At 36.4% G+C, this 13805-nt stretch overlaps 1 protein-coding gene across 1 annotated transcript; it reads right to left on the reverse strand.

Moving 5' to 3' along the window:
- Positions 1–6204: 6204 nt before the first annotated feature.
- Positions 6205–8628, reverse strand: LOC113285529 (thioredoxin Y1, chloroplastic-like). The gene is made up of 4 exons (XM_026534400.1): positions 8293–8628; positions 7133–7221; positions 6621–6798; positions 6205–6491 (listed from the first exon to the last, which is right to left on the reverse strand). The coding sequence occupies exons 1-4, from the start codon at positions 8479–8481 to the stop codon at positions 6423–6425; spliced, it is 525 nt and encodes a 174-aa protein (XP_026390185.1). The 5' UTR covers positions 8482–8628; the 3' UTR covers positions 6205–6422.
- Positions 8629–13805: the final 5177 nt, after the last annotated feature.

Raw genomic sequence — 13805 nt, forward strand, 5'->3', positions numbered from 1 at the left:
TATTTAGTGATATAGGTCACTTAATAATGAGACAAAATCTAAAAGTAAATAGATCACTTAATAATGGGACACAGAGAGTATATTGTATTATTATTAATTTAACCGGCATAGGCATCATAGTATTATGTTTACTGATGATGGTCACTTAACGTACAAACACCCTAATTTTATCACGATAAACATAATGGATTACTACTAGGCATAAATATAGAAAGAGAAAATTAAGTCTTATTCATTTCCATTCGTTTCTGCTCGTATATAAAACTAATGCTCCCTTTTCTCTATCCGTTCTTACAAAGTGCTCACGAAGGGACATATATATAGGAGGAGGAAGTGTGAAGCCAAAGCATTTGTGTCTTGTGCACATAGATTATGTGAGCCCCATAAGCAGTGGAACTGGTGGATCAGCCACTTAATCAATCCTTATAACACTCCCCATTGGATGATCCATCGTGTAAGAAACGTTACGCCGATGAAGCTTTGTAAGTAAAATTCGCTTGTGCATAATAATTCTCGTAGCTTTAATTTGATGATGACCTTCATTGATTTTCTCTCCTTGATGAACCAGTGTTGGGAAAAACTTGAGCTTAGATTGAGGTTGGTCATCCATTATGAGGTAAATCCCCGATCTAGACAAAAATATTGCCACATTAGTCTAAACGAGACAACAAAACGAAAAAATATATAAAGATACGGTTGGTAACGACAGAGGATACACAAACCGTAACTGAGTTAAGTTTTGTAACTACAACATATATGACCGTAACACACCTACGGTTTGTAATTGGCATCTCCTAACAAACCGTAAATATATCAAAAGAAAATTAAAAACATACAGAGCAATTTATGGTTGGTAACAAAAAAATACAAACACACCGTGACAGAAGTTACGGTTGGTAACGATTCACATATTTCCAACCGTAATAAGTGCAGTAATACTGCCATGCACATGATGTTACGGTTGGTAACTACTGCATGAAATTGTCAACCGTAACCTCGTTAAGGTTCGTATCGAAATTTTCCCAGCCAACCGTAACTGGTATTACGATTGGGTTTTTCCCCAAATTGAACCAGTTACGGTTGGTATTTGATACTTTTCGAACCGTAAATCTGAGTTACGGTTGGTAACTAGCTTAATGCCAACCGTAAGTTCTTCTGAAATTTTAAATGTTTCAATTTTTTTATGTACTTTAGAGAATTTAGAGCGACAAAAAGCTAATGGGAACTAATTTAGAAGTATACCTGGTCATTTTCAGTTGCTGGTTCATCACTTTGTTGGCTAATTTCTTCAATTGGTTGAGATTGACCTTCACTATGGGTTAAAACATCTCTACCATCTAACAAATACTCCATATCAGAATCTCCATCAAGGGGTATGTAGTATTTGTTTTCTCTATCATATAGAGATTCACCCATCTCAATTTTTCCACTGGAATCACTCATTTTGGTTGATTGAATCAAAATCTAGGGTTTCACAAATATCACAAAAGTTTTTTTTCTTCTCCTCTAAACTTTTTTTCTTTTGATAACTCTAAAATTCTGATTTTAGAGTTATTATAAGTGAAAATTAATTATCAACACTAATCTTGATTATCAACATTAAGCTTGATTATGAACACTAATCTTGATTATCAACAATATGGGTTAATTAGTCATTTCTAGATCTTTTTATAAGGGGCACTTGAATTACTCTGTAATAATCCTTTTGTCTTATTGGGTTGCTGCCCCTCCGATGGAATTGTTAATTCTCAACTGTTTATCAACATCTTTAGATGAAAAAAATAAAAATTCAACTGATAACTCTTTCCAATTATAACCGAACTTTATTCGGTAACAACTAGATTAACGGAAGAGAGAAGGTTCTAAAAAAATTAATTAATTATATTAATAATTAATCATAGATAACTAAATAATTTACCTATATAAAGATGCCCCTTTATCACCCAACCCTTATCCTTTGTATGGCCTACAATTTTCTTATATACCCAAAGAGAGGCCCAGAGAAATCTATTGACTTTGTAAGAACCTTGATTTTGGGCATACCAAAATCTTTCTAGGCATACAAAACAATAGTACCATTGGGTGACTTTATAAGGGGTATCCTATGGGTAGTTTAATTACTATATCCTTAATATAAAAATCTAAAATCAGTTTTCTAAAAAATCAAAATCAGTTTCCCTTACCATCTCTTCTTCCTCCTCCTCCTCTAGCCGAACTCTTCCCCCTCCTGCGAAAAAAAAAATTCATCATCGTGATTAATTGTAGATTCGTAAAAATTTGATCGTCGATTAAACTCAACCACATAATGACTCGTACAAAGAAAAGCAGGGATTAGGCAAACCAAATCGTCTTCTAATCCATCAATTGAAGAAGAAGAACCAATTGAAGATGAAGGTGTAGAAACTGAAAATCAACCACCAATTAAACCAGAAATTGAACCAACTGCATCTCCAACTCCGGAAATGAGGATAAGAAAGCAAGTTTTACAAACCCAATCTCCTATTTGCTGTTTTTCATCGATTAAATGACGGTTACAGTGTTAGGTTCGGCTCAAAATTGAGTTGCGTTTTTAGCCGAACTGTTCTTCACAAAAGCTTCATATAAGTGTATATGAACAGTTCGGCATGAAATTTCATGAAATTTCAAGCCGAACCTAGTCACAAATAGAGATGCATAGGGGTTCGGCGTATTCGATAATCATAATATGTACCGAACCTAGCACATTATGAGGTTCGGCTATTACGATATTCTCAATATGTGCCGAACCAATAACAGTATTTTAACCCAAAAAATAACAAATTGATGTTCGGCTCATACGATTTTCGAAATATAAGCCGAACCGGTAATTATTTTTTGTCCGAGCTATTCAGGATGTTGTTCGGCTTACTATGAAACTTTCATATAAGCCGAACTAGTGTCTAGCAAACAGTTCGGCACATGTCGTTCATCAATTGGTAGATTCGGCTCATAGATGTGAGCCGAACCTCAACCTGTTTTGCCGAACCATGATTCAAAAAACCTAACTTTTGATAATTGAGAGCTATAGAAGTGAGATTAAGTATAGGATATAAGTGTACCTGTGTATTAGAAGCATTGGGTTCCTCATCAATGTCTTCATCATCAGGATTTGGCTCATAAAAATCATCATCTTGAGTTTGTGTTTGAGTTTGAGCTTGAGTTTGAGTGGGTGTAAAATCATTCTCATAATCTAAGAAATCAGCCATTTCTGGATCATTGTTGTAGTTGATATGTATTTTCTTAGGTTTTTTAGATGAATGATGACCCTCCTCATCCTCCATTGAATCAAGAATTACAATTTTCTCACTTTCTCCTTCTCTTTCTCTCCTTCTTAACCAAACCAAAACTTTGATTTTTTTTTTCCTCAAATTTTTCATCTAAACAACTCTTATAATTCTGAAAATTATTTTAATCACTAAACAAAATATTTAATCACTAATCAAGATTATTAACACTAATACGTAAAGGGCAGATTTGCCATTAAAATTTTTTTGGGTTAAGGGGTTATTTGATTTTGCTATTTCACAACCTTTTTTTGTCTTCATTCAGTATGCCTTGGAAGATTTTGGTATGCCCAAAATTATAGTTCTTTGTTAATGGAGGCGGCGCGAGCGAAACTTCTTAGAGATATTCTAGCTTTTGCAATAGCTAACAAATCCAGATTTGTAAGTTTTTATTTGTCTCTGATTTGTTCTATATCTTTTGTTGGAAAATAGATTTCGATTCTGTGTTTTTTTCTTATGATAATAATCACCGACGAGTATAATTAGTGATTCTCTGTTAGATGCAAGGTCTTTCGTTGTCTTCTTCTTATTCAATGCATGTATGATGTTCTTTCTCTTCATGATTTGGATACTGTGGGTGTGCAATTGTTTGATTTTAGTTATCTTGACCTTTTATGGGTCCAAAATAAATAAATAAAAATTGATTCGGTTATTTCTTTAGAATTTCATCTCTTATGCCCTTATTTTATCTTACATGCATCCTCTTTTTCAATGTTGGAATTTTTGGTTGAGTTTTTATGGTTTGATTTAGGATCCTTGCTTGGGGAGCGGTTGAATGTTGTAGTTATTTGACACGGAAAATGGGTCATTTGTCCAAATATTTTTAAAACATGATTTAAATGTACGATCAAAAATTATTATGGGTGAAATGGACACCAAAAAAATAGCAAGGATGAAACTGGATTCATCCTGACTTAAACTTAAAAAATAACAAGGATGAAACTGGATGCATCCTGATGTAAATTAAAAATAAGAAAAAATATTTAAAAATGGGTAGGATGAAACTGTTTACATCCTGTCTATTTTTACATTTTTTTCCATTTAAACAGTATCAAAATTTAAATGTCTTTTTCACCCAGGAATTATTGAATTTGATCTTTTTAACCAATTTTGTGTATTTGATATTGGTTCTTTCTCCTTAACTGTTATTTGTATAAGTGTATTTGCTTATTCTTTGTTGCCGGATATCTGTAGTGAAGGCATGGCAGTGATTAGATGATTTTAGTATCAATTGTTTGTTTATCGGTGATGTTTACTTTTATGTGAAGAACAAACGCAATCATTTTGTTGCCGCGTTGCTGCTGTCAGGCCATCTAAGTTATATATGGTTTTTGTTCTCTAGGAGCTGTAGTTATGTGGTAACTAAACTATTTTTCTTTCCCGTGCAGCCGCCTGCAATTGCTGCAGCAGCACGGCCTGCTGCACCAGTCGGTCCGACATTGGGGCCTTCCCTGGATTATCCAGGTTTTTGTAGTTCCATTGGGTTTCTATATGAGATGAATGGGTTCCTCGTTGTCAACTACTCTTGATGATTACTATATGTTATGTTTCTGTGCAGCCGAGAACCTTTCATGTTTAAGTCCCCCAAGAAGCTCCTGTTACTGCATCTAGTTTGAAAAATACAGTAGGACAAGCAAAGCCACATGAAGGTAAAAAGCTACTACACATGAAGATGTTGAGCTTTGTTTTTTTTTTTTTTTTGCAACTTTTCCTCATCTTCATCTCTCCTGATGATTAAACAGATATAAAGGTAACCGATGACATTGCCAATTCTGAGGCTAAGCTCCGTGAACTAGAAGGTGATAAGCTACATGAAGGTAAAAGCTGCATATTAAGACGCGCGTGTTAAGCTTTGGTTTTTCCTTTTCAACTTTTATCTTTACTTGTATAATAATTCTCGTGCATGATCACTAAACAGGTCTAAAGGTAACCGATGATATTGTCAATTCTGAGGCTAAGCTCCATGCTCTGTTTTTGAAGTGGCTTGCGTTTAATGAAGACACCCATTTTGATTTGGAAGACGGAAAAGCTTTTAAAGAGAGGTTTGGTATCTTTAAGGAAACTGCTCGGTTCATCAACCAACATAACAAAACCGGCTCTCCCACCATTTGCGGATTAACCCCCTTTGCAGATTTGACTCTTGATGAGTTTGCAAGTAGATCGTGGAAGACGTTTTCGAAGAAACCTAACCAGGTTATAGCTGGTATACCCGAGTACATGGATCAGAAAGCTAATTAATTAACCAGGTTTAGCTGGTATTATAATGTGAGTGTGTGGAGTTTCTAGTTTATTTTGATTAATGGTTCTGTTGGATAGGTGTATAGTATTAGTAGTAGTCGTCGTAGTAGACTCATCTACAGTAGTAGTAGTGGTAGTGCTGCTGCTAGTGCTAAAATCGTCAGGACTTGAAATGGAACTGTTTGTTGATGCTTGATTGTGACTTCTCTAGCATAGTAATGGATGTGAGACCTTTTCTTTTGTTAATGATATCTGTTGTGCAATACTACTACTTGATGAAGATTGTGTTCCTCATAGTGGAATACCTGGTTACCAAGTAGAAGTTAGATGTGCTTCTCCAGAAATCATTCTGAAATTCTACGCTCAAATTGATTTCTTACTTTTTGACTTCTAGAAGTCAAAAAGTTACGCTATTAGTGCCCTGAAAGTTGATGAGTTAAATGGATATTGCATATTGCTGAAATCTGTGTAAACTGAAATTTATCCATGTTCTTTGAATTTGAGCCAAAAGATATACACTGCATTTATCAGCCCATAAGATCAGCTTGTATGGTGTACAAGAAAAGAGATATGGTCCCGAGGAAGTAGTGTTTAGGTCACAAGTTGGTCATACACGCACTTTTATTCAAGAGGAATTTTGTGTACATAGCTGTAAGACGATCCAGAAGCAAGGGAAAAATAAACCATAAATTAAATTGTGTAAGCAATATTTACCACAAAGGATTCCGGAACCGAAATACAGAAGTAAAAGAACAAAAGTGTGTCAAGGTAGTCCTTGCAACGAATGATGAAGAGAAAACAATGGAAATGAGTTTTGTAAAACTACACTGCAACTTGATACAAACTAGAGAGGACCATCACCGCCTCTGCAGGAATTATTTACTATGCATCAGCATTCTTCAATACAGTTTCAACTCGTTCAACGAGCTTGTCAGCTGCCAATGCTCCTTCCTGAGATTTCATCACAAGCAATCCAAAATGATTAGCAGAAAGCCACACGTTCGCAAAAGCATTAAATGAGTACAGTTTGAAGACATCCTCAATTTTTTATGGGGACGGAAACTTTGAAGATTTACTTACAAAGCGATCGCAAGGTTTCCCATCCTTGAATATGATGAACGTAGGTAGTGCCTCGATTTTGTACTGATCAGCAATTTTTGGATACTTCTCTGTGTCGATTTTCACCAACTGTATTTTCTCTTTCAACTCAAGACTGACTTGATTGAGAATGGGAACCATGTATTGGCAAGGACCACACCTGCAAAAAAGATGCTAGATTAGACCAAAACCAGGTGTAGTAAGGAGAATGCCAGGAAGTAAACACATATTGTTGCAACTTGCTCATTCTCATTCATATTGCCAATGTGCCCCTGGTCATAAGTACTTTTCAGCATTGGGTTTTCAATTAAACACCTTGTGTCATGCCACTTATTTTGGGGTTTGTATTTGGTGACAATCACTCAACAGAGGTATACTTAATGTTGAGAGTATAACACGTTTTATTTAAAGCGACACACAAAATTCACTAGAGGAAGTTCTGTAATGGCACAAGTCAGTAAATCTCGTGGATTTCAGAGGAAGGAAGAGCATACCAGGTAGCATAAAAGTCAACTAAAACAGGCTGCTCGGAATTTGCAAGCAAGTCATCGAAGGAAGAAAATGTTTGTTTCTTTGCCTCAACCTGCAGAATTGCACAACAGAAATACATTGTTATATACTGCTTAGTGGAACCTAAAACAACACCCTGCAGAGACTTTCTCCAGTGAAGGATATTACATGTTGACTTCTTACAAATGCAATTGTGATTTTGTGACTGTTAAATTGCATAATCTAAGAAGTTTGTCCAAAAGAACTTCCAGTTATCAATCCCACATAACTATAATCAAGCACTTCCATAAAGGCTGTTTCTGTTGGACAGAGATAGCATCACACTCAAGGGCATGGGATCTCACAACATGATGCACATTCTTAGAAAAATGTAACATTACCTCAAAATCAGAAATTATTAGATACAGAATCAGAGATTTTTATTATGCAAGAGTTGGCATCACAGAATGGAGTGTCATCAATGAAGATAGAAAATAGGCATATGGACTAATTGAAAGCCATTTCCAGCCACGGGAAAATGAAGACTGATGTTAAAAGGTCAATAACAAATACTATATCAATAAGAAGATAACTACCTCAAATTAAGTAGAATATAAAAGGTGCTCCCTAGAAATAAGAAACCAACTTGCACGAAACCTTAAGCAACCACAAAGAAACTTATTTACACATCTAAAGCTACATTTCCCATACCTCAAAAGCCTTAATTTCCGAGGTATTGTGCTACACTCTCGCCTCCCCTACCAACATGACATCAATATATACCCAACTAAAGTGAAGACACAACATAGTGCACAAGCTGATAACCGTCCAGAATCCTTTTGTGTTAAATTGCCAGAATCCTTCAGCCTAATTCCACACTCATCCCTATCATAAGTTATGGAATTTCCCAAAATGCTCAAAGCCGGCTTTGTAAGTGATTTTTTACCGTTTCACAAACCTAAAATTCGTTCCTAAAGTGCCCCAAAATACTGAAGTCCAGCAAATTCAAGCTCTCCATAGATTCTATTAGTTGCCCTAATTGTATTGAATTTTCTAAGTAAACTAATTTCTCATGTGCCAATTCTTCCATTTACTGAGACTCCAATTATATTTCTGAAACCTAACAATTTCTACAATGATAATCAACGAAGATAATAATAATTACCCGAGTGAGAATTCGACGTTTTGGGTGTGAAGAAAATCTTAGATTTCCGGTCCGAAAACATCCAAGTTGTTGTTGAGGGAAGCATAAAATTGAAGACGAGAGCTTAGAAGAAGCAGAAGAAGAAGCAGAAGAAGAAGCGGTAGAATTGATGGAAGGAATTGTAGCTGCTGTTGACATTGAAATCGCCATTAGAAATTGCTCGAAGAAATTTCTCAGTGAAGAGTCCAAGAAATAAGGAGATAATTTTATAAGACGAGAGGAGAAGAAGAAGTTTTGGCGTGTGAGTGGAAGACGATGAGATGGTCAACAAAGTCTCTTTGTTGTCTATGTTTTTGACGCTACGGTTTGGAATAAAATAAGAATGCTGCTTGTGGAGTCATTTTGATATCAAAAATTCTAAGGGTACACTTCGATTTGTCCCGGGCTCTAGTAGCAGTGCCCCCTGCTAAACTCCAATAATGACTGGGCCATCCTCTCTATTACAGCTTCGGGAGAAAACGAAGTACAAAACTTCTGTCTATCTAGAACTGCTGTTAATATCACAGTATCGTGGTTCGACGGTTCTGATTTGAGATGTTATCTAGCAGTGAACCTGGGTCATGATTCAGATCATAAAACTCTTTTATACGTGTTTGGATGTACACTCACAAGTTGGTTTTCGACTTCTGGAAGTCGAAAAGCCAAAAGTCAGTTTTTTACGAAACAAAATAGTTTGCTTCTGGCTTGTTTTTTCTCGAGAAGCAGAAACACTTCTGCTTCCGGTATCCAAACACGCTATCAGAGATTACGTCTGAGATTGAGATCCTTTTGGGAGTGAGCACCTTGTTAAGCTAGTTCTCAGTTTGGATCCAGAAAAAATAATAATTTAGAGACTTATCTTATATCTAGTGCATTCATTTATATGGGAGGATCCCTTCATACTTTTTACTCTTATACTATTTCACACATTGGGATTGATTTTTGGGAATAAAAACTAAATCGGTACGAATTTGAAACTAATATTTTGGGGATATGTTCCTCTTACAAATCTCTATGTTCTCACAAAAAATGAGCGTGTTCTCAAACGTATAAACTCACCATCTACCAATTTGAAAATGAATCGTTGAAAATCAACGAATATTTAACCATTGAAGTTAATATCGACAGATGATGGTGTTATACATTTCGGAGTGCGCTCACTTTTGGTAGGTATGTCAAGTTTTGCAAGAGGAACATATCTCAAACATTTTAGCTTAAAATTTGTTATTACTTAGTTTTTATTCAATATCCAATGTATAAGAATAAAAGTGTGAAGGGATCCTTCCTCTTCATTTGTAACAATTGCTATCTTCATATGTTATACTTATCATATGGGAACATCGTATATTCTGAAATATACTTTTTCCTAATCCTGTTGGGAATGAACTTGGAAAAAAAAAGTTATAATTTCACAACATTGAGGAGGATACAACCATCTCTATTTCCTTTTGAGAAATAAAATAAAATAGAAATAAAGTACGATGGTATGTTAACTCAATCCTAAACCCAATGAATTCATCCGATGGAAATTTCCCAAGGAAGCCAAGAACGTGACCAATAAAGAAACTCATTAAAAATTTATACACTGATTTGTAGGTAGGTTTCGCTGAACGGAATATGAGTAATGATTTGACAAGACTTCTTTATAATGAACTTATAGGGATCAGAATACCCAAGATTACACAAATGTTTTGTTTTCAGAAGTCATTTGAATATTTAGATCATATATTAATTTTTCACTTTTCCACTTAATCAAGTCGAAAAATATAACTTCTTTCAAAAAAATTTCCTTGTAACGGTACGTGTAAAGTGCATCAATATATGAATTGATAATATTGATTTTAGTTGGACCAACAATGCAACTATATAATGTTTATGTGTGATTTTAACTTTATATTTCTATGATGAACTTGTGATAGCATATTTTCCTTCCACCACAATTAACCTAATCTTAGAGATCAAGATGTAACATCCCAAAAAAGTATAAGAGATACAGAAGCGAGATATTGGTATGGACACAAGTATTTGCATGGTTCGACATCAATGCTTATGTCCATGGTCGGTTGGGTTGGTTTCACTATGATTATAAGTATTATATTTTCATATACCATTAAAATGAAGGAATCTCTATGTGCGGAGTAAGTAGAAAGATAGTAGAGATCTCACTAGGAAGACCTGAGGTCCCCTCTAAACCTAATTCACTTTCACAACTCTTACGTCCATTAGTTTAAAGACTTCTTTGGGACCAAGAAACATCTACTAGTATCATTGGTGGGAAACTAGAATTACATGCATTGTTATTTTAGTTTTCGATTATTGATTTGATTGACTAACGGTTGTTAACTATTGATTGCACCTAGTTTGATTATTCTTGAGAGTATTCTCTTCTGACAGAAGGCCACTTAAACTAGATCAAGAGATTAGTGGTAGTTCAAATCTTCCTTTAGATCTGATGTAGACTTTTGGTCATCCACTATTAACATACTATGTTCTGTGCATGATCGATCATAAGTTGTAATCAAGTTTGTTATTTTATAGGTATAGAAGATTGTTGAATATTTGAAGACAAGAATATTTTTCTTATTGGTTTCGTATTTTTGTGATTTGTTTTGTGGATAAAATTGATCGACTGGGATCCGATTAGATCTTGTTTATATTTTGATAGACTTGTTATTTCTAGTCGTATTTAGACCGACAAGCTATCATTTGGTGGCACTTTTCAGTATTCGAATATGGTAGTTCTGTTTAATTTGATCTGGTTAACTTGTTAATCCATATTTTGGAAGATCTAAACCCTCCAAAGGAGTTTAATTGATTTTAATTAGAACAACCTTTGTCATGATCAACAACATATCTCTGATTAGCTTCCTGGGATAGGAGAGTGGTTACCAAACAGATTAATCCTTTATTATTTGGAGGACGATCGAAAGGGGTTGAGTGCTTAAAGTCTTCAGAGAGGCTGAAACAACTTAAGATAATGGACTCTATCTTAGAATTCATGTTTTTTTGCCAGATTGGTTATAGGCGCAGGATATTGATGAAACTAGGTAATTAATTATGGGTAGTTTGCTTGTTCTCAACTAGACGAAGTTTGTAGTGGTCTTTGTATAACGAATTAATTCTGAGAGTACTCAAAAATGGACTAGGTCTCGGAGTTTTTCTGCATTTGCAGTTTCCTCGTTAACAAAACGTTATTGTGTGATTTTACTACACTTTGCGCATTATAATTGTTTAAGTTATTATTAAAGTAGTTGCACTTGTACGTTAATCCAAACACTTGGTTTGATCTCTATAGTTTAACGTTCAGTTTCAGACTTGTACTGTATATATACCAAGTGTATACTTTGTGATTTGCTATCTTCTTGACAGTCCCTGTCTTTGTTAAATCACGCAAGATATCATACTTATAGGTTGATATCGAAAATATTATGGTGTACTTGGTGTTAATACCGGAATTCTCATTGGGTTCTACCCGTCCTAGTGTACCAATATGACCTCACTTTCCTTAGAATAGTACGAGAGAGAGTTGTCTTTCCATTGTATCTTATCCTCCCTTATATAGACTTTTCAAAAGCCCCTTATTTTTATGACATCTTGCCATGTGTCCTAAACCTCCTTAAATACTACTAATGCCATCCTTTTTCTAATATGACCTCCTTCTTCCTTGTTAATTTATCCATTGTCCTTTCTATCTCATGAATACTTCATTCGTGAACTTGGGCCCTAGTCCCCATGTTCCATGTGTGGCCTTTCCCTTATTTGAAGCACCCTAGCCCAGTGAAGGGGAGTTATTTTTTCATGTATCAACATTAGTCCCCTGACTATGAGGTTAGTCGTAAGATAACCTTATAATCGTATCCATATGGTCGAGTTAGCGTATGCATTTGTTTACACATGGAGATCGCCGGTTACTGCCTCGTGAATGGTGTCTCTCTCACATACACCATATATACACATATATGTACAACTGGTATCTTTTCATCTTATTCCCTGATTTCTTGTTCTCTTTCCCTTGTGAGCTACTCGCCTCTCATGGCTGACTCTCTCCACGGGTATGTGCTAGTTTTAGCGCATATTCCTGCATTAAGCTCCGTGATGTTCAAGCATGACGAGATGAAGCGTCTGTTTCTCGTGAAGGCTGAAGTCGATGCGCTACGGGAGAGGAGAATTACTAATAGACATGGTGCGGATACAAAGTTCAAGGAGGTATCTGAGGCTTATCAAGCCGAGCTAGACACGGAACCATCGGGTCGTGTGTCACCAGAGACTCAACGCGCTCTCAATGATGCCGCTACCACTCATGGCGCGACCAACCAGTTGTACGCGGATTCCCTGGCGATGGTGGATACGATAGACCGAGCTATTTCAGATTGTCTCCTCTAGATTTCTAACTTGGTGATGCGGCCACTCCTCTGTCACACTTTGGTCTTAGGGGAGACCACATTGCTCGTTCCTAATCCCTATATTGAGGAAGAACTGGCCCGTCTGCTAGTTTTAAGGGAGGAAGCGGGAATGTTATGGACCCTTCATTCTTTCCACCGAGACAAAACGCGTAGGGAGTATGATGAACACGAGGACACCGTTTCACTTGCCCAAGGGGCTGGGGACGAAGATAAAATCATTCAGGCTATCACGAACCGAGTTCACGAGGCTGATCAAGATTTGCGCTTGGATGACACACAAGTCAGCACAGTCGCTTGATGGTGGAAGCTCTGGATGTAGATATTGCTCGCCGTCGTTCATTATTGGCCGACTAGATTACATATTTTCTTTTTTGCTTTTCTTCCCTTCTTTTTATATTTCTTTAGAATTCTAGGGTTTGAAATTGTGGGAGTATTCGATTTTCCGAAGGCGCGTTTTCTCGAGATTCGGTCCCCCTTTAATGTTGTCTACGTGTCAGCCATGGCTCTTGCGGTCGTTGTAATCGTTCGTATTTTCGTAGATCTTTATACATGAGAAACATTGGCTTCTTTAAGCCTCAACTTGTCTGCTTCCTTCTTTTGTTGTCTGCTTCTTTCTTTTATTTTAGATGGCGTATGTTCTTCATGGTTACGTTCTTTCATTGGCACCAATACCCTCGCTGGTTGACCTCCGGTACAAGGAGGAGGAACTCGCGAGGATTTTTCTAGTAAAAGTGGAGATTGAAGTGCTCAAGAAACGAAGGGAGGTTGGAAGAGATGCTTAACGGGACCAATTTTCTGATCAATACGATATTTTTCAGATGGCAGAAAGGATTCGGGCGAAGGAGGGCGTGTACGTCCAGATTCGACGTGCATTAGACGAGACAGTTAAGATTCGTCAAGCTGCGGATCAGCTCTTTGAAGAGTCCATTTTCATGATGGAAAGTATAGATCAATCCATCGCTGACTGTCGCCTATCTATTTCTGACCGGGCTTTTCCTCACTTGCATGGGTATGCTTTAACCCTTGAAGCGGCTTCTGCGCTTGTTCGCTCCTTCGATATTCCTGGTGAATTGAGACGTTTGCTCCTTCTGA

Source organism: Papaver somniferum, chromosome 6 (genome assembly GCF_003573695.1).
Source record: "Papaver somniferum cultivar HN1 chromosome 6, ASM357369v1, whole genome shotgun sequence".
Taxonomy (NCBI): domain Eukaryota; kingdom Viridiplantae; phylum Streptophyta; class Magnoliopsida; order Ranunculales; family Papaveraceae; genus Papaver; species Papaver somniferum.